Below are 23,401 nucleotides of genomic sequence, written 5' to 3' on the forward strand. Positions count from 1 at the left end.
GCTAATTATAAGAAAGACATACTTTTATGGACAGATTCTTGGTCGCTAGGAGATGGAGTGATTTGGAATGATTGGAGATGGCGGAGTTAGGAATAAACTTCAATTTTTAATGAATTCACACAGGATTTGAGGTAAATAATAAATAATTGTATCGCAAGGTCAAGGATAAACTTAGTAAATCATCTACGATGATGGAGGTATTGGATGACTTGTATATCACATACACATTATTTTCCTTTATGTTTTTTATATTGTGTTTATTCTGCTTTATGTTGTTTATTCTTAATTTATACTTTATGCTGTTTATTCTACTTTTTTTTTGTACTATGGTTACGAATGTGTTTCGTGTAAAGATGTTTATATTAAATTTAACTTACCAGTTTGTTGTACAACACATGTGTTGTTTTGTTGTAACCTGTACAGGTTATGTGTATTCATATGAAAGATTCACTTACATTTTACATGGAGTTACTAATTTTAGAACTTACTTAATTATATCAGATGTTAGAATATATTAAGAAATATAGATAATATTGAATGAATTTAGTCGTTGCAAGATTTGAATTTACAAAAATGTCAAATGCAAGTTGTGATGTTGCGTTTCACATCTAGTACCAGCGTTGAACAGAGAAAATCTTGCTTCGCTGATTTCCGGTTTCCGTTTTCTAGCGGCTAGTGGCATGTTAGATTGGTGTAGTGGACTGCTTGGCATTTGGTGCTGCCAGTGTCCATACTATTTATATTTTTCAAATTTTTTAAGTAGGTTTTTGTAAATAATGGTTTATTTTACTCATATTAGTAATTTATAAAAAAATAAAATTTTTAAAAAGTAACTTAACTTTATTCACTTCTATGTGTACATTTAAAGATTGTGTTTTTCTCCTTACGTGTAAAAGGCACAAAGTGCTGTTAATTTGAATAAAATAAAAATACAATGAGGAAAACGGTTTAAAATATGTACATATTTAAATTAAAAAAACATTTATTTTGAAGAAATGCAACAATACTTATCAGGGTTCATCTTTTACTTAACTTTTTACATACAAGGTTTAGATTATGTAATACAAATTTAGCTTTATAATCTTCTTCATAAGAATTTCAAATAATGGCAAATTTTAAAATTAGTTAAGCTATTCATCCTTGGTAGCATAGTGCTTGATATATCTAGCAGAGGGATCAGTGGCCTCCACCCATTTAGGCATCCAAAAGTATGGAGTAAGTTGATCCAAGCTGGGGTAAGACTGTTCAAAAACTTTCCTGAAAATAAATTAAGAGTTAAGATAGTGAAGTATAAAATTCTATAATCAGGTTTGATATTTTCTTTATCAGTATTCACATATATGCACCTAATGGTGCATAGAGCACATTGCTAGTTCATGGACTGAGGAATTTTACGGTGTAAAATTACTTTTTGAATCAATATTTCGTGTCAACCATGTCAGGAATTGAATCCGAGACCTCCTGTTACTATTACAATTTATATTGGGATGTTTTTTTACTGTACCTGTAATAGTAAGACTCCTTGGTTTTTGGAGTACAAAATGTAAATTTCTTTGCTTCTGATTGAAATTCTGCATCTGATACCCGTTCGTTTACAATTTCTCCAAGAATGGTGAAAAGGGATCTCTTCTTTGACGCTACTCCGTCACTGTAAAATTCAAATAAAGATTTCAACAATCTGATGAGGATACCAATTAAACATTTGTGTTGAAACAAGGTTTAGATTACCTTTATTAATTTGTTTAAAGGGAAGAAACTTAGTTCAATTCAAGATTGACAAATATTTTAGCAGAGATGTAGAACCTCTTTGAAAAGGGAATGTCTGGACATTAATTTACTATAATGGTTTTTCAGTTAGATCTTACATTCAATATACATTATTTCCAGACAGTAAATTATATAATAAAATTTCAATGACAAAATGATATGCATGATTTTAACCATAGTTTGGCATTCAAAGTGTAAAAAAGATATTTCAAAAACATATACAAAATATATGTATTATTTATATTGAAGATTTTGTTTCTTTTATTTATTCTTATGATTTACCCAAACACTTAAATTTTGGGGGTATTTTCTTTTGGTAGTAAGTGACCATGTTAGAAAAAGTGAAAAATCCGGAGCAACACTACCCACAGGACCAAACCTGTCTCAAATGTTATCTTTTTGTATTATTTTGTGATAAACACAGTGTTTAGAATTGTAAAACAAATAAAATAGTTACCTAAACGCCTCCTTATGGCGCCACAAAATACTGTCTGGTAACAAGTTTTGTCCATCAAATGCACTTCTTAACAAAAATTTCTCCAGTCCGTTGTTCGGTTGCCTCAACTCCTTAGACTGACTCAAGTAATACTGAGTGAATTTTATATCCAGGAAAGGAACTCTCATTTCCAAACTGCAATGTAAGTTTCAAAATAATGACAAGAATAAAAACGTTACACAGAAAAAATAATGCATCTTTAGAATTCATATAATATTGAGGACAATTACAAATTTGCATTTAGTTATTTTTCTTCTAGTAAGCTGCACTTTATATTTATAGATAATATCAAAAATCTTATTCAGTAAACTGTGAAACGCATGTATCACTATTTTTGTTTTTGAAAATATGCGGAATAGGTTGGAGGAGTGTGTACAAAAGAATGGTTGACATTTATTTAGAAAATGTGATCTTTAAGAAATAAAATCCGCCTTTGTCTTCCATTCATAGTCATAAATAGTTTTGATGTATATTTTTTCGTTATTTTCAATTAATTTTCAAAATTGAAAATTTGCTACTGCCACCTTGTACGAGGTGTGTTCAGGAAATAATGGGAATTTTTTAATTTTGCGGGTTTGGAAAGTCCGATTATCAATCTAAAAAAAATGTATGTTAGTATACATGCCAACTGCAAATTTCAAGCTGTATTTATTGTTTACTGTGTCTGTGGCAGCCACTAAGGTTAGACGTGTTTGGCAATTTTCGTCTTGGCGATCAAGAATGCCTCCACTGGGACGATTAAGCCTTAGTTTCGATGTCATATCCGTAAACCCATGTTTCGTCACCTGTTGTAACACATTTCAGTAATTCTGCATCGTCGTTGACTTCATTTAGTACCTGAGCAACTTCCATTCGCAGCTGTTTTTGTTCAAAGTTAAAAAATTTTGGAACAAATTTTGCTGCCACGCGTTTCATACCTAAAACATTTTTAAAAAATTCATAGCATGAGCCAATCGATATGCCAACATCATCAGTGACTTCTCCGAATGTGATTCGGCAATCGTTTATAACCATTTCATTAGCTTTTTCCACGTTTTCATCCACGGTTGTTGATGACCTGGGGCGTCCGGGCCGTTCATCATCATCAACGTCTTCACGGCCATCATGGAAATGCTTTTAACACTCTTAAACTCTTGTTTTACTCATAGCAGACTCACTATAGGCCTTTGTTAACATTTTACATACTTTTTTACACTTTATTAATTTTTTACACAAAATTTGATATAAATTCTTTGATCCATTTAAAAAAAAAACAAAATCGCAAAGCTCATAAAAGCACATGTATCCTTAGCGGCTGCCACAGACAAAGTAAACAATGAATACAGCTGAAAATTTTAGCATATTTTAGGGGTATGATACCAACATAACAAAGAAAATGACAATCGGACTCTCCAAACCCGCGAAATTAAAAGATTCCCGTTATTTTCTGAACACACCTCTTGTAATTTTCATCTGAAAAAAACATGAAAAAACATTTTACATACAGATTTTGTGAAAAATAATACAGTGCAAGAAACCAACATCGCATGATTATATGAGTAATTTACAGACAGCTATTGCTAATATTAACAAATTATACAGTTTTATTTTGTATGACACCTCGCATTGTGCTGTAGAATTTTTTTCAACTCTATTTGGCAGAATTTTTAAACGACAGAGGGACACGAGATTCACATGGGAGGAGGGGGGAGGTGAGAGTGTAAGCTGACGATAGAATCTCCTGAAGGCGGCTGGTGATGTTCACATGCTCCACTTAGGAGCAGATCTGGTAAATATGTTATTGGTGTGATTAATTATGTGCAATTGATTATGAATGATAAACGCATCTCATGAGGATCCGTGTTTTTAAAAAAAAATACATATACATATAATATATTTACATTAAACAATATTTTGGTCAGCCTTGTGGTGTAGTGGTCAGCGCGTTTGCCGGCCATGCAAGAGGTTTCGAGTTCAATTCCTGACATGGATCACATGAAATATTTACTTAAAAAGGTGTTTTTACACTAGAATATTTCACAACCACTGGACTGGCACCTGAAGCGTAAGATTGATCACCTTACCTTCATCCAATAAAACTACTTTTTTTATTGTCAAGATGCGCTGTGATTGGTGTACCAATTCAGTGCCCTATGCATCATTAGGTGTGGAAAGGTGATGACGATATACTAGTATATTTGTCTGAGATAATTCAAATTCCATTGAAGTACAGGATTTTTTTACACTAGTGTATATAATATTATTCTAAATGATCAATACAAAGTTTAAATTTTATAAGAAAGAAAGTCTTTCTAGACATAAAGAACAGAATGTAATTCAACCTTATCTAAATTTGCACAACATACACATTATCAGTTTAATAACAAATATAAAATACATCAATTTTGCTTCACAAATAAAAAAGAATACCAAAAATAAAACATTAGTACTATAAAAGTCGCTTTACCTAGTGACTCAAGGTTTAGATCTCAGTGAAGCAATAAATTAAAAAATACAAAGAATCAATTGTATTTTTGCTAATTTTTTTGTCACATTACCACATGTACTTACAATACAAATATATTCAAATCAGTATATTAAATATTATAGTTGACATTAAATAACATAGCACAAAGATACGGTTCACATTGATTTTTTAAAAATAATTTGTAGTAGATTCAAGTTGCTTTAGTTCAACATGCTTGTGTAAAATTTAGTCATTGTTACTAACGTAAATGAATTGATACAAAATCATATTTATATAAAATTAAGGGACAATGATGCCCAGTGTTATTCTGATTAATTTCACTTATAACCAAAATAATATATAAATTTGGTTTTATCAGTGCGTGACATTTCTGAGATTACATTTATTAAAAAAATATTATACAGAGAAATCATTGTTTAAAAATGAGAACAAGCTAAATATGAAATCATTTTATTCAGAAAATAAAATAATATTGGTAGAGACTGACACATTTAGGAAAAATCACTGTGGTCATTGGCATATAATACTCAGACACGCCCTATAGAGTAAAATATTTTTAATAGTAACGACACGAAAACGTACCCATAGTTACTAAATTTGTTTATATATACAGGGCTGCATTCAACTACCATGCATATGCTACCAAAAATTGGAGGATACTCATGTTTTGTACATAAAATAGCTGGTATTTGAACGCAAATAATCAATATTAGTTTTTGAAGTATCCCCTTAAATTCCTCATAATTTTAACCCATTTATTACTTTTCCCTGGATTCTGTGTGCAAAAATAATATTAACTCAAATTTATTATATTCAAAAACCGTATTTCTATCAGTGCACTCCTGTAACTAAGAAAAGCTTCGCAATTGTGCCGCTAGGAGTAGTTTGACATTCACAAAAAATAATATTTATATTTGAATATTAATTGTTTTAAGCTTTGTTAATCATTCATGAACAAATATTTACCAACGAAAAGTGAAAAGTTACTTCATGTAACAAAAATGATCAAGATACGCTGCGATTGGTGTACCAATGCAATGCCCTATGCACCATTAGGTGGAAAAAGGGAATGAAGAAGAACTTCGTGATTGATAATCCTAGAATGATTTTTGTCCGTATGGGCGACTCTATGTGCATTATTACCACACAACAATATATTTATTTTATTTTTCTCATAAAAACATGACGGTAGAAATATTTATAAATAAATAATCATGTGATTGCGTCGTGGACTCACAGAACTTTGGTCCATCACAACTTCATTCCCATTATCAAGGTTATTTATGACTATATAAAAATAGATTAAAAATCTAAATATTCAACTCCCATTGAAAAGATTGATATTTGAAAAAAAAAAGATTACAATATATGTATAAGTTCACCTGCAAGCACTTGTTGTACGGTCAGCTCTCAATCCATCATACAGATATATATCAGATAGTAACCTGGAATCAGAATGATGAATAAAAATTACTACCCTTATTTTATTTAATTCCATGATACGATTGGTTTTTTTTTATTTTTTTATTTATTCACACTCTTTATCAAAATACAATTCCATGTTCACTTTGCCCAGCTAACAAGGGTACATACCCCGTTCCAAGCTAGGCAATTACATTTTAATGTATTATAATAGTTAACAAATTATTATAGAGCACAGACAAACAAAATTTTCAAAATTCATTTATTTTAACTGTTCAGTCTGATTAAATATCGAAACATCAAATATTATGTTTAAAAGGATCTACAGTACCCGGCAGTAAATAAAATACATCGGGCTTAAAAATGAGACTGCCAACTTTGTAGAGTGTCATCTCTCTCAAAAGTTCGGTATCTGTATGCATGTATGTATGACAAAGACGACACTCTACAAAGCAGCCGTTTGCCGATTACGCCTGCAGTCACTTTAACAAATAAAGAAGTAAATGAAATCACAGCTAGTTAAATTGCATAATTTACAATTTAATGGAGCCAATTTTTTAATATATTATGGCCACTAAATATGTATTCCGGTTAAGTGACAACCCAGCTCAGACATATTCATATATATAAACTAGTATAATCAATAAATAGTTTTTCAAACTACAAAACTTACCTAATAGATTCATCATGAGCTTTTTGGCTATCAGGAGCATCTCGGAAGTAAATATATCCTTGAGCAAGTTCATCAGCTCCCTCTCCACTGAATACTACAGTAGTATCAGTATTCTCCTTTATGTACTTAGACAGCAAAAACATTCCTGTAAAGTTAAGTCATTCAGTATATAATTACCTACATAATAACAAGGCTAAAAGTTGTATAAATAGGAGACGAGTATGTTGGTCAAACCTCCATAAATTTATATGCTCCACTTCAAGCCATAAAATGAGCAAAATGACTGTATGAAAAAAAAGTTAGCTGTCAAAGGTCTATCGTTCCTATTAGGAAATTTCCATCATAATATATATGTGGGTATTAGAAGCAAATATAGAAATATCCACCAATAACAGAAACTTAGTTATAGATGCCAAAATATACTATACATAAAAACCTACCTACCTAAATAATAGCGTAATTCAAAACCGTCTCTAAATCTTGCAAAAAAGGATTTCGATTATACTACTTGAGACTGCAAACTTAGCATTCTCTATTGAGTTGGTGAAGCATTATTAGAAATCTCACAATTCTTTTTTCAAAGTTTTTTGCAAATTTTGCAAAGTTTGCTTCTAATTCCCTCATATATAATAAATTTAAAAAAATTGCAAGTTTGCCAACTGAGTAATTTTCAATTTTGTATCGCATTCAAAAAAAGTTCAATGATTTTCAGAGGGCATATCATAATATTGGGTTGTTCTAAAAGTAATTTCGTATTTTGTCGCATGATGGGGTTGAACTTAATTTGCTCTGGCAACACTACCGATTTTGACAAATAGGCTCACGTTGACTGTGAAAATCACTTGTCCCAGTTTTTTGCCCACAAACCACAGAAGTTCTATGAGGATGGGATTATGGCTCTTCCAAAAAGATGGCAAAAGACCATCGATAATAATGCGTAGTATTCGGATTGATTCTGTTTACTTGAACAAATAAAAAAATACATTTGAAATAACTTGAAAAATACGAAATTAATTTTTGAACAACCTACTAATATTATTAAACTTTTATAAACGCAAACAAATTGAAAATACTCAGTTGGCAAACTTGCATTTTTTTAAAATTCAATAATATATGTATGTAATTTCATATTGTTTTGAGCAACTGCTATTAATTTGATAATAATCTTATTTTGACGCCTGATTTTTGCTGCCCTTTAGTAATACTTGGCAAATTAGTATAATAAATGGTACCATACAATAAGTTGAAGACATAGCCCTTTTCTTGGTGATATATCCTATAGGATACATGTGATTACATTTAGGATGCATTTTTTATCATGGACTAAAACACAAGTAAAACAGCATTCTGTTAAAACTGCATTACCATATTCTTCATTCTTAACTGCATTATAACAATTAATAAAAAACTTTGATTAAAACACAAAAACATATTTTTGTTTGGGACTCTAAAGCCTTTTCAACCATCAAATATATGAAAAAAAAAATTTTCGTTCTGCCAAGATAAAGGTTAAGTAATTGACAATAAAAATAAAATTAAAAACTAATCTTGAAATAACTCTTGACATAAACCTTGTGTTGAAATTTTTAAAACTCAAAGATTCATGTTTATATTTTTGTTCAAATATTGAATTGACCTACTGACTAAAATTATTCAATTACGTACATAGTTATTTTTAACAAAAAAACGTGTTTCCAGAAATTACATAAATAGTCATTCATTATTTTATTCAAATAGAAAGACTGAATGAATTTGAATCAAGCGTTCGAATCTTGTGTAACTTATTGTACCATTTACGCACTATGTTATACCCGCATAAAGTGAACACACTTTTTTTTATTTCGGGCATTTGAGGAAATGTGCAAATTCAATATTTTTATGACAACTGTCACAATGTACTAACCTACACTAGCTCGAATAGTGGTAATGTCATAGCACTCCAAATGATAAATTACTTCGTCAAGACACCGAGCCACATCACTTTCATCAAACATCACTTCATGGTGCTCGGAATCTATAAAAGCAGCAACTTTACGAGCGGCTATCAAATCTGGTGACCCTTCCATACCAATGGCAAAAGTCTAAAATGAAATACTCAAACATTAAAAAAAATAGATACATCGTAAAAATCTTCAAATGTATATATTTATGTACATAATATAATAAATAAATAAAAAAGGAAAAAAATATTTTTATTTATTTAACTTTTTTTACATAATGTTAATTGTACAATTTCTTCCAACCAACCAATGAAATAAAAGTTCCATTTTTGTAATTTAAGTCACAAAACATAAAAAATAAAAAAGCTAAAGATTTACAAAACTATAAATAATTGTATTTGTATATAAATTACCTTAAATCAATACTATTACTTAATGGGAAAAAGGAATAGAAAGGAAAGTGATTAAGTGTATAAAAAAACATTACATTGAATACATAATATTTGACAAGATATGATAATGATTTTTTTACTTTTTTACATATTGTTTATTTATTAAATTGAATATTTACGTCTATATCTTAACTTAAAAAGAGAATACTAATTTGTTGTAACTACAGAATTTCTATGTTTAGTGTGTAATGATCGCATACTAAGCTGTCTAGAGCTTTCATAACTAATATTTATTATAAATGTCATCAGAGTGTAGGTAAAATGTGCATACTAGAATAAAAACAAAAATAAAATAATATATACTGACATTTCTTGGTGGAACTGCATTTTAATTAGAAATAAAGTGGGTTTTTTTTAGTTTTGACTACATTTAAATTAGAATTGTTTATCAGTGACCGAGTTTCGTGGTGACCAACATCGTCAGGCTGGTAGGATACTATACAAAATTTTATAATATTTACAAGTGAGAGTGAGAAATTAAATGAATTGTATTATGCAATTATGATTCATCTTGCCAATAGTCTCCCACCAGTCTGACGATATCGGCCACAGCGAACCTCGGTCACTGGTGATTCATTATAAATCAAAAGCGGTCAAAACTGAAACGAATTTTATTTTTTATAAATAATATACACAAAAAAATAACTACCTGGATTTTGTACGGAATGTTGGCTTCTTTGGCCAACTTTGTAACAAGGGCAGCAATCAACGAAGAGTCCAGACCTCCAGATAAGAGACAACCGAGCCTACGGTCCGACATCAATCTCTTTTTACAAGCGTCTCTCAACAAACTTGACACTTCCATCTTGACAATGTTTATGTCTGTTCAAAGTAAAGAGTATACATTTAAGTAATCAATGCTAAAAACACTAGTTTTACGAAGTAAAGTTCTGATTCAGATTAGGAACATCTATGGGTATATCTTTTCGTTATTTTTTTGTTTTTATCTTTTATAAAGCTTTACAAGAGAATATTTTCATCAAATTTATTTTTTGTACTTCTACAAAAATAATATCTTAGTTTAAAATCTTCCATACTTATAAAATGGTTAATCTTACCACTTTCTAGTTTTATGGGAGTAGTAGGGCTCCCAGGTATAAAGTAAGTTTGCCTTTCGATAAACTTTATTGAACCGTCATCAAAAATACTGTATTCTTCCCACGTCCCCGGTTTAAATTGTTCTAAAGATCCTTGAACTTTATAATCCGTGGCAACATTCATTATACCTACAAAAATACAAAACTTTTATTTTATGCATATTATATATATTTATTTGTAAGGAACGAAAAACAAGAAGACGGATGTAGCAACTCCCAGTGACAACTGGCATCTACTGGAGATGATACAGTTGGCTATGATATACTATGAGATGTGTATCTGACTTCAGAAGTTAGCAGCTGATGGAGAGGCCTGGAGGTTATTTGTGCATATCATAATTATGCTCCAACTACAAAGCGGACATGGGATGGTGAATTAGTCCATTACAACTGAAGAGTGATTTTTCAAAATGTCCTAAGTCAAAAATTATATACTTCAAAGTAAGAATGCTATTGTAATCACAATGAAAAGCTTCATAACCAGAAAGAAAATTTAATCACTAAATCCAAAACTATAAGCCTTTAAAATTTCACATATTCCCTCAAAAATCCTTATTTTAAAAGTGTTGATGGTGGCAAATGACCAAAGTGTACATAAGTGATCTGATTGCATGGCTCGAGTCTAAAATCACTTTGACATGTCATAAAAAAAAACTTGATCTGATAAAACACCAACAACGGTTTTTCACTAAATGATATTTTTTGATTAAGGCCACTTTGAAAAATTACTCTTCAGTTCATGCAGGGATACTTGGAATATAATATCTGTACCTTAGAGGATAAAACATGGGAGTCCACGTTTTGCCGTTTTGAAGTTAAAAATGCAGAAGTTATCGCAATAAGATATTTTATACATGAATAAAACACTGAAGTCCACTTTAATCGTAAAAATGTTTTTTTAAGTTGAAATAAAAATCTGAAGTCTACTTTGTTATGAAGCAAAAAACATCAGTAGTTCCAGATACACTATTTAAATATGTACTATTATCATAAAAGAAATTCATTATTTTACAGGTTGAAATTATCTCGTTCAATAATTCAAAGTTATGGAAAAATATTTTAGAAATTGCACAATCACAAAATCTCGTTTCCTGAAAATTTTGTTCAATGTGACTCCCGTGGTTTATCCTTTAAGGTACTGATTGAATACTGTGGTGAAATTTTTTTTTTTCATTTTTGTCTTCTTTAGAACATAAAAATAAAAGTGTTGACATAAAATTGTTGTTATTTAGTACCGGTACAGAATAAAGATTCTACGTTTTTTACTGATTGCTGATAGTAACTGTTTCAATGGGGTTATATAATCAAGAAATCTGATATTCCTATCACAATGTTTACTTTTCGAAAAATTTGTTTTAAAAAATACATAATCTAGGTCATTGTTAACATACATTTCAAGTTAAATACCTTTAGCTTCGGAACTAACAGCTAAGAATCTGTTTTCTTCATTGTAAATTCTAAAGAATGGTCTCACACCATAAGGATCTCTAGACAAAAACACTCGTTTTTTCTCCAAATCAATCAAGCAAAATGCGAAAACTCCATCGAGTGATTTCACCGTTTTCTCAATACCAAATGTGTTGTATAAATGAATAATACATTCAATATCGCATTTGGTTTCATATTTGAAGTTGAACTGCTTTTCCAACTAAAACAAAAGAAACAATTAAAGTTACTGAAATACATTTGAGAGCATTAAAATTTTCATCAGCACTGATTTAGTATTCATTTATAAGAATTAAAACAGAGCATAAAACTCAAGAATGTCAGAATAAAGTGGGATAGTATGTGTGCTCCAAAACACAATTTCCATTCCTTTGGAAGCTCTCCTTAGTAACAAAAAAGATACTCTTAGCTCAAGAAATAAAAAAAAGATATTCTTACCACGAGATACTTTTTAATGTTATATACATAGAATTAAGAATAGTCCAGAAACCGCATACGAGCATCAAAAAGAAGGCGACTAAACTACTCATAAATTAGAAGTTTTATGTTTTGACCCATTAGTTTCTTTGTAGACGTCTCTCAGTACGCAACTCCTGATTTGAATTCAACTATGCTGTGTTGTGTCCTTTTAAAGTGTAGAAATAGTGCTAGGATCTTAAAGAAACAGGATGGGATCACATTTCATGTGTTTCATTAGCAAATGAATGTGTAAGTAGCAAATAAATTACTTAAAAATTGATTTATTTTTCCATCTGTCAGATTGTCGAAGAAATCAAAATGGACATTTCGTTAGTGTTGCCAGGGTAGTAAATTTTTTGACCCCACTTTGCTCATCTAATGAGAGAACTAATTAAAATTGGACGTTGGATTAAACAACTCTGTTGTGGACATTTGACCGACATTATCTTTAAAACATCAAATATTACTTAACATGATATAAAAATCAGTTTTATGTAAAATAAAATTGTTTTATATTTTAAGTTCAATGTTCATTAATTCTATTACTTTATTAAATACCCTTTACTTATCTACTCTGTTGTGTCAATCAATATTTCCGCGTGCACAATAAAATTTTAGAGAGATTGCCTTTTTTTTACCTTACATTTGTGTTATGGTTACATTTTTTCCTATCGTGCAACATTACGCGGCGACATCTCGAATGCGCGCGGTGAAATTGGGGTATAGTGGAGGGATTTTTGGACACAGTCCGATGTATTCAAATATGATTCTACCCTCCTGGACTATTCTTAATTCTATGGTTATATACATTTCCAAAAAAATATTTTGTCTGTATACAAACCTGGTACTAATACAACCTTACCAGTGACAAACTCTTGCTTTAAGATGTCTACACTTAATTAAAATATATAATATGAGTCCATTGCAGGTGAAGTGAACTAAATGACATTTTAAGGGTAAAATAAACTGATTGCTTATATTACATTTCTATGAGCGGTAAACCTTTTTTCCTGGTTCTTTACGCACAAAAATCGATGTTAATTAAAAATATCAAAACAGTTTAGTAAAAAGAGCAGAAAAAACTCATAGAGTTGAAACTTTGAATACAAAAGTTTGACCATGTTGTCAGTTGGTTCACATCACCTGCAATGGGCTCATATTCATTATATATTTTATGTTCAATCATCATGTTTAAAAACTCCGTTTCCAAATTTCTTAGTTTCTTCTGTTTTTGATTTACACTCTACTATCTCGCTTATCTAAAAGCTTAGTGGTTTATAGGACCCTGTATTGGATTGGTACAGCTTTATCTTATTTACATAATGGCCAGATGTTTTGTTTTATTCTCATTAATCTTTCTGTATTGGGCGTCATAGAATATATTTATTAAAATTTGACTTACTTCATATTTATAGCTTTTAATAAAAGTGTAATTATTGTTTTCTAAGTAGCCAATCAAATTCAACTATAAAACAGGTGATTTGATTTGTATCCCTGTGTAAATGACAGGTTTTCCAAAAAGTTAAATTAATCAATCACAAATTTAAGAGATACTAATAAAATGCATATAAACATATGTGAATTACGTACATCACATAAGTACTTGCATCAAACAAATCAATGTTACATGTATTATTGTTATCTCTCACATTGTGATACATATTATCACATACATGTATTAATAGCTTGTATCTTAGTAATTTATCAATCTAAACCAGTTTAAAACCAGATTCTATGTATTTTTATTTGACCTTTTCATACCAAAATACAATGTATTGTTTTACCGTCTTGTATCCGTATAGCTCGCCATTACAAATAACCACACATTTAGGATATTGGTGAATTTTCATCGGTTGCATTCCATACAAGCAGTCCACAATAGCAAGGCGATGAAAGCCGAGATGACATTTCTGTAAAGAAAAAATACACACTTTGAAAATTAAGTGAAAATGTGAACAAATGTCACCAAAATTACAATATATTTAAAATTTAAAAACAATACAATGTAAGCTAGATAATCTAGAACACCTACCAGGTGAGATTGACAATTTAGGAATGAAATCGAAGTATTTCATAACTAATTCTGTTTATAATTTTTTGTGTACAAACGAAGCATAAACCTAAAGAACTATTTGGTTCATGGTTTTGCTGTAGAATACAGCATATATTGTGGCTATGATCCCCACATGACCTGCCTAGTTAGCCTAGGCGGCCTCCGTGGTGTAGTGGTCAAGACGCTTGACTCACGCACGGAAGGTTCCGGGTTCGATTCCTGGTGAGAACACAAAATTTAAAATGTGATTTTTCTCAAGCCTGGGTGCTCTGTGATGTAATTCACCACTGTAATTAGGCCTCCTGGCCTGTCGCGGTGCAAAAAAAAAAAAAAAACTTAACACTCGCATAATGGGGGCTTGAACTCTTTGCAATATTACATAAACAAGCACCTTCCCCAGTGCACTAAGTAGCGTAATGCCGTGATAGTTGTCGCAGTTTAATGAATCTTTATTTTTATGCAACGTGGTAATCTCCCTATTCACCGGCCGCTTGGGTACCTCTTTTCTTCCTTCTTCCTAGAGCCAACAATGCCAGTGATGCTGTTTAAAGAAATTCGGGGTGTATTCTATCAACTCCCGATGAGGTACCACTTTTAACTTAGACATGGCTACTTTTCAGTTGAACAGTCGAGTTTAGGCACAGTTAATTTGTTATTTTATGCACATTTTACAGTCCATTTAATAGGCTTCGTTTATGTGTAGGTGAATAATAGAAAGTTTTTGAATAAAATATTTAAATGTGCATTTTAAAAATTGTATGTTTACTTGGTTTACCGGCAGGCACTAACAGATTAATTTAGGCTAATGCATATTCAAATACACTTTACTAAAATCGTGGTTAAAAATAAATTGCACAATTAATTATTACATTTTGAGTATTATGCAATTAAAATCTGCCACTATCAATCAAAACAATTAGTATCGAGAAAATGTTCAAAAAAGCTATAAAAAATGAATAGTGGAGGTGGATAGAAGTAAAATGGATTGCTTCATTCGCCCAAACCAATACTGAATCACCTGCTCCACAAATGTATAGTTTATGTTATGATGTTGTTCTTTTATTGTGCGTTTTATAATATAAATAATACAGGTATATATAAATTAAATAAAAGCATAAATACATAGTGTTTAAAACTGTCTGAATATTTTGTTATTTCTCTCTGTATATTAGGTCTTTTTTGTATATTCTCACAAGTAAAAAAAAAGCATATTGTTAAGTTTCCTAGACACGGCCTAACCCCAGTGAGGTCACATTATTTTTATTATTAATCATTTTTTATAATGTGCAAAAAAATCATATTAATAAATAAATATGAATAAATACTGGTTTGATCCTAAAATTCCTGCTCGGTTGCAATGACGTGACGACACTTTGCTTCATATAATGGCCACACTGATTATTAAACATCAAACGATCTATAAAACTGTTTAAAAAATGGAAAAAAATAAAGACGGTTTGGTTAATTCAACCTAATTGAGTGTTTTGGGTCGCAATAATGTTCTAAATAAAAATCTTCATATACGGTTTCATTTGTTCGTATTTATTTTATGTATAATCATCAGTGTGGCCATAAATGAAGCAAAGTTTGATCGGGTTGTGGTCCCGTGGCTAGTATCTCGGACTCACGGCTCAAAGGTCCGTGGTTTGGATACCATTTTCTAATAGTGAGATATTTACAACACGTTGAAAATGGCCCTCAAAATTAAATATTTAGGTAAATCATAAGAACGCAAATATTTCTTTTTTAATAAAAAAAAAAAGTTTAGGTACATGCAAAAAATAAAAATCACCAAATTAATCACTCTCTAGGGGATAGAGAAAATTCAGAATACCACCCCAGGTGTATGCGGTGAATATTATCAGTAGGGATTCTGACTGAAAAAAAATCATGCTCTTAGTTTGAGTAGGTGTAATAGTAGTTATCGAGGCTTTACTGACAGAATGCATTAAGTCATTAAAACAAGTTCTGACATAATCGCATATAAAGCTTTTTTATTCTTTCAACGCATTATTACTCCCACAATTTTTATTTTTAAAGCTTTGTAAAGGTAATCTTTATTCTAGGCATAGCATAAAATTTGGAATCATCATCTTGCACATAGGTTAAAAAATATTTTAAATATACAGGGTGTTTATTAAACCCTGTCACATCCGAAACCAAGATGATCAGTATGGGCAAGAAGACATATTGGCACATTAAATTATTTTTTTAGAACAAATAAAATTTTAAAAATAAAATATCAAAAAAAGCAAATGGTTGCTTACTTCTGCAGGGGAGAAACGAGGAGGGGGGAGGGGGAAGTCTGATACTGCGCCATGTTCCCCTCACTTCTTCCCCGCATAAGTAAGCCACCATTTGTTTTTTTAATATTTTTTTTTTTTTTTTAATTCTTGGTTCTAAATATTTTTTTAAATATGCTAATATGTCTTCTTGCCCATACTGATCATTGTGGTTTCGGATGGAACAGGGTTTAAAGAACACCCTGCATAAAGACTGTAGATTTAATACATTTATATTACTTTTATAATGTTATTTACACTTTTAATCAGTAATGTATTTGTATATTTACACTGTTACAAAATTGTAATTTGAATAAATCCTGAGCACATGATGACAAATAATTAGTTTTTCTGAAAACTTTAACTTAAATTTTAAGTCAACTTAAATTCAATACTGCATAGAATGACTTTTGAAAAAGTGCACTTGAGGTATTATGATACGAAAATTGTGCTGTATAAGTTTTCCATTACAATAATAATAATTATAGTTTATCATTAAATTAACGCTTCAAGCGGTGAAGCTGTAAACATTAAGACAGCACCAAAAACTCGAGATGTTCTTAAATTTTGGCCAAATTTCAACAATACGCTATTTAAAACTTTATGGTATATATTATTAAAGTATTTTTTTCTCTGTATTACACATTTTGGATGCTCTTATCTTTAAGAGTCTCATAGAACAATAATACGTGGTGGAAAAGTAATGTGAAAAAGTACATTATTTTTCTTAAATTAAAAAGCGCCCATGAGGAATTATATTACGAAAATGGCGCTATATAAGTTATCCATAATTATTATTATTATTATGTGCGGAAATTCAAACAATCAAGCCACCACAGTGTTTCCCCACATCACTGTCTTTGCATACAGACCTCGCTTCCTCTACATTCATACATCTTCTCATGCATGCAAGCCGATTATTTCTACTCTTGACATGTCCATCTTCAAGTATTTGTTGGATTTGGTAGTGGCATGTCTTTCTCGATCTTCCTCGTTTTCTGCATCCATCAATATTCACATAGTACATCCATGTGGCCGTTCTTTCACCATACATTCGCTCTACATGTTTAAACCAACAATTTTCTTGATTTTGTCGATAACGCTTGTCTCAGCCTCACATAATGCACAAATCTTGACATTAAAAAAAATTATATAAGTATACTTTTATAAAATATGTTACCATGGTAAAATACATAAGTATTTTTATTCTGAAATGCCTTTCGGAATAACAACAGTCATAAAATTTTATAATGTGGTGTTTAAATTTATTTACTTCTTTTTGAAAAAAACATTTTCCACGTTTTTTTTAATGTATTAATTCATTATGTTTAAGAAGACATTTAGATGAACATGTAAACAATTGATAGTATAAGACATATTATTATTTATTTGTTGGATAGATAACTTTAAATTGTTAACAAATTGGGAACTAATGCAAATTTGGATCACCTACTAATTTCTTATTTGATATGCAAAATATGTTGAAGTCCACGAATTAAAATGATTAAATTCAGTATAAATATTGTAAGAAAACATAATACAGCATACATAATGTATATTGATCTACTTAAAAGACTTCTATAATATGTGCCATCTAGACCGACAAGACAAAATCTTCTGGAGAAAAAAAATGTGGAAGTCTAGGCATTTAGAGGGCTTATGACCTGTCATCGGCTGGTTTAAGTGGTCACTTTAGACACTATGTAACATTCACAATTCTGCCTATGTTTGAACATCCATATTTCTTAAATTCCTCCATTTGTGGATTTTTGTGAAGTTAAAGATAACAACTCTTTAGGGGTGAAATCCAGTCGTCTACTTTGGACAAACTATAAAAAATGTCGCTAGTTGTTACAATCCGAACGAGATAGGACAACAACAAGCGCCGTGCCGTACTATGATACAGAGAGCCACCACATCAGGCGGCACTGTAAGATGGCTTCATAGGCAGCGAAATCAAAATACTATTTTACGCAGAAACACCTTTACGCATCGCTTTTGTATATTGGTCGTTATTATTCAATAATTATCTACCTATTATGATTTAAGATGTATCCAAATACTGTTGTCCTCTGACAAAATCTTAATGATCCCTGTCTCTGTAGGTGTAGGTAGTAGGGTGGAAGTTTATCCAAATGAAAATTAATAAATTTAATGTATAAAAAAAACTTAGAAATCCTCAATAACTACTACTGAATCTTCGACTGCCACTCTAGACAGAGGTTTTTTTTTAAAGATCACAATCCAAGGTCATTTTATAGAAAAAAAACATTTGCGGGGCGACATTTCAAAGGCTTACACTATACCGTCTGCATCATACTAAGAAAATCTATCGCATGTCAGCATGGCCCTCGAATTATAGGTAATTTTTCATATAATATATATAATATTTATTTATTTACCTTAACAGTGTCGTCATACTCCAGCCGCCACGCATCGGGTCCACGGTGTTTAATTTTGTGGAAACCCGACATCGTTCCTTCAGGACATGTGATGCCGAATAAAGCCCAAATTCCACACATTTTGTTGACAATCTGTTCATTGTAAAAATAAAATAAAAAGTGATTATTTCCAATTTAGCGGGAAAAACAGGCACAATAGAATTAGAAACATTATTCGTTTGCATATAATATGTTTTGCATGACGAAATTATTGAAATACCAAAAAATAATTAAGGATAGAAGGCAGAACTGTCATTTTTTTTCAAATGACAGCCATACAGACATTTTTGAAAATGTAACCTTACCGAAAAAATCCCGCCACGTATTTTGAACTGTTTTCGAAGTACCTACGCGTACGTTATTTATACCTTCTATTATCACTCAACCGAGCTACTGAGCAGAGATCAGTATCAGATTTTTTATTTATATTATTTTATATGATATATTTTATTCTTTTCAACAAGAAAGTATACGAAACACCAACACACAATACGTTAACAAGTTGAGTAACAAGGACAGACAGCGAACTATCGCATCAATTCGTATTTCGTTTGATAGATTAGTAGATTTGCCAGATGCCAACCGCTAACAATAATTGAATATTGAATGAGCATGATAAGGATGATGCAAGATATTTCAGTATTTCCTCTAAAGTATTTCAAGTTTCAAGTCAGTACACGCAATAACCACCTATCAGGCATTTAAGATACCTTTAATTAGAAATTAACAATAGTGCAAAGATCAATCTATTTTTAATCTAAAACTACCGCAAAACCGTCAAATTTTGCCCGTTTTTTTACAATTATGTTGATTTTCTAAAAAAAAATGTAAGTTATGCTTTACTTTTTAATTACTTGGAAAGACCTTGGTAATCATTGAATTGGGTTACAATTGTAAACTCAGTCATATTTAAATGCGATTCCAAGCAATTAAAATTTTTGATGGCCGGCAAAATTACCTCCATGTTCGTCCATGTTTGCCCGCAACCATTATTTGTTGAACTATATCTCATATGGCGTTCATGTCTAAAAACTACTTTATTGAATTATTAATTCAAGGGCAAAATTGTCGTCCGAACATATTTTCAATGGCTAACTAATAAAAAAATTCGTTTAAAAACAGTTGGACAAATTTACTAGACGAATTCTATTTGTTTTCATACAAGCAATTTGTAAGCCTTAGGGTTGTCAGAATCTGGTTGATAACAAAAAAAAATTTTTTTGAAGAAATGTTTTATTTAAGTACACATACCTATGATCCTAGTCATAATTACCAAAATGACAATTATTAATATCAAATAGGTAAACACATTTTTTGAAATTGAAAATACTTATACCTATGTTGTGAGAAATAATAACTGTTTCAGGAATATAGTTAATGAACAACTAAGAAGGAACCAGACGACATCAATTTGAAAAATTTATAGAAATTATTTCGGAATCTAAGTCCTACGAAAGTAAAAAAAATTGCGTTTGAGGGTGGATAATAATGGAGGCTGGTTAACTCCAGATATAATGAAAATGATCTAATATAGAAACAAATTGTTTACCATAAAAAAAGAGAAAAACTTCAGAAACTATTAAATAGCAATATAAGGAATATAAAAACATATTATCAAATGAATTAAGAAAGGCAATGAAGAATTAAATTCAATTATTCACAATAATGATAATACTTTTGAAAATCCAAAAAACCCAATTTGTGCAAAACCTTCCTAATAGTTTTAATTTAATTTAAACTAATTATTAAAATAAGAAAGTGACAACACTAACACATTTTTTCATTTGGGCAAAATTTACAACCCAGTGGCTCAACTTATACGGGTTTATGTGCCCATCATCATAATTCTTGAATTAAGCTACTGACAGCACTTAATATAAACAGGAAATGATTTGAAAACCCTTGTCTATATTATGCAACAAGAAAAACTTCCCTTTGTCTTTTCCATCGAGTAGTATATTAAAAAACACAGAGTCGTAATTGGCCCGCAACAAATTACACGCGCACTTTGACAGGTTCTGATAAGCCACTGAGTAAAGTTAGTGACAAAAGCTTCTGAGTGGAGTTAGTGACATAAATTTACTTTCCACCTTAATGTAAGAAATTTACCTAACTCAAATGGAAATATTTATATTTTTTATTTTAAAGGTTGAGCAAAGATTAGACTCTTTGGGCAAAATATCCACCAAGGGCAAAATTGGACGGTTTCGCGGTATATTGAATTCATTTCCGTTTTCACTTACCTACGGTGAATTAATTCCAATTTCCCCTTAACAATTACCAATAACCGGGTTGTTTTGTTGATTTTTTTTATCTGCGGGATTAACAATTATTTATGATGTTCCATGAACCTTTTTCACAATTACAATAAAATCAGCCAAAAAATTTCATGAAAAAATAGCATAATACTAAAAATAACAAAACCATCGAAAATAAAAATACAAAATAGTAAACAGTATTTATAGCAAAAAAGAAATTACATTTGTAACGAACATAAATATTTACCTATATAAAAAAAAGGTAGACTAAATAAAATAGCAGCCTTAAAAAAAGGAAGAGAATAAAAACAAATAAAAAAGTGCTTAAAAAGAAAAATTAAAAAGCTAACCTACATCATGGTTTTTATAAATGTTAATACTTTACAAATTTAAATTTAAAAAATGATTGAAAACACAAGAGTGAAGAATTAAAACAAAAGTAAAGAACTAAGTTCCTTGAATTTTCAACTATATATTCTTTTTCAAAACACAGAACTTAATCATCAGCGGCGTGGTATAAAATAAATCCAAATCATCACTGTATTGATTTGCAAATTGCTGAAGGTGAATTTAACACATAATTAGTGGTGAATTTAATACATAATTAGTACCATGATAATGACTGTAAAACAAAAAACTCAGTCCTGTTGGTCTATGTGGAATACGATACTTTCTTAAAGTTAACCGTTCTGGGCAATCTATTTTATTATTTATTAATTTATAAATAAACAAGAGATCATTTACTGTCCTGCTTAACAGTAACAGTAAATTGAAATTAGTCATCAGGGATTGGTAATTTATTTCTGACACAGGTGGGCCTAATTTAAAATGAATGCATCTTTAACATTTTCTTTGTATTCGTTCGAGAGCATACGAGTTGCAGTAATAAGCAGGACTCCAAACAGCAGATACATACTGGTGAATTTTTTAAAGCTGGCGCGTTCGCAATACTTACACAAACGCATTTTGTAGTATCTGTGAATAGGCCATGGTATGACATCGCACGGCATACGCATATGGGCTCTTATGCAAATGTGACATAGACAACTATTGCTTTGTTAGTTGCCAATGACATGGTAACAAAATATACACAGGATGCTTCTGCGTTCGTCTGAATTTCACTGCGATTCTTAATAGTAAAAATATAACAATATGTATTCGATGTAGACAGGCACCGCGGCGCAGCTGGTTAGACGGTTAACTGTGAAACCGGCGGGTCGCGGGCTCGATCTCCGCCAGTTGGAAGATAAAAAATCTAAGAATGATTTTTTCTCAAGTGGAGTGTTGTGGTGTATTTTTCATTACCTCCTTCCATATCCCCTCTATCCCACCTGCTGACTAGCCTCAAAATAAAGGCTTAGTGTTCATTTTTTATTCATTTTTAAAAAAATGTCTGTATTAAAAACACTGGTTTATAAATATTTATTTTCATTTAATCAAATCATGTATAGGTCGATTATCTAGTGCTGGCGCTTTCGTAAAACTTACACAAAAACATTTTGATTGTACAGAATATTGATTTAAAAAATCTTTATATTATTATAAATGTATTATTTTCTTTTGGATTAGAGCGTGAAAAAAAACAATCGCTTAAGAAAATGTCTTATTTATTTTTAAACTATCATGTTTTTATTTAATCTTTTGTGTTCATTATAATAATAATTAATACAGTGTAATTAAAATGCAGAGGTACAAATTATATTGAATAAAATATGTGTACACACTTATTGATAAACAGTAAAGATAGCACATTCGGTTAAAATTTAATAAAACCTTTTTTTTAAATCAACATCAACGAGTTTTGCGAACGCGCTAGCTTTAATTAAACAACCAGTACTCTAGCTGTCATCTTACAATAGTACAAAATAATGTTACGATTGTTTCAATATTTTGAAAATGCTGAGTGATACCTATAACCAAACCTAACATTTGCATAGATTGGAGATAATTTCAGTGATGTGAGAAAGTTAACTTAGTATCAAAAGTAGCACCTAGGTCTTGGACTTGTTCAATAGCTACATTATTAATAAAATATTTTGCCCCAATGGGTTTTCTGGATCGATTAATGGAGATATGGTTTATGATCGCTATCACAGCTTTATACCGAGTATAACTTTATATGTGGTTTAATAATTTTTACTATACCAT

General features: G+C 30.6%; 1 protein-coding gene across 2 annotated transcripts; it reads right to left on the reverse strand.

The window, feature by feature from the left end:
- Positions 1-819: 819 nt before the first annotated feature.
- On the reverse strand, positions 820-19,568 carry AsnS (asparagine synthetase). 2 transcript variants are annotated; one of them, XM_088224385.1, is made up of 12 exons: positions 19,301-19,568; positions 18,957-19,088; positions 14,004-14,129; positions 11,722-11,962; positions 10,276-10,443; positions 9,867-10,039; positions 8,729-8,906; positions 6,826-6,970; positions 6,113-6,175; positions 2,225-2,398; positions 1,505-1,648; positions 820-1,257 (listed from the first exon to the last, which is right to left on the reverse strand). In XM_088224385.1, exons 2-12 carry the CDS (start codon positions 19,074-19,076, stop codon positions 1,131-1,133), a joined length of 1,659 nt encoding a protein of 552 aa, XP_088080511.1. In that variant the 5' UTR covers positions 19,077-19,088; positions 19,301-19,568; the 3' UTR covers positions 820-1,130. The 2 variants fall into 2 exon arrangements, with proteins under 2 accessions (XP_088080511.1, XP_088080510.1); XM_088224384.1 differs by lacking the exon at positions 19,301-19,568 and having other exon boundaries at positions 18,957-19,272.
- Positions 19,569-23,401: the final 3,833 nt, after the last annotated feature.

Source organism: Micrasema longulum, unplaced genomic scaffold (assembly GCF_059751315.1).
Source record: "Micrasema longulum isolate JH-2025_06_02 unplaced genomic scaffold, ASM5975131v1 h1tg000281l, whole genome shotgun sequence".
In the NCBI taxonomy this organism is placed as follows: Eukaryota; Metazoa; Arthropoda; class Insecta; order Trichoptera; family Brachycentridae; genus Micrasema; species Micrasema longulum.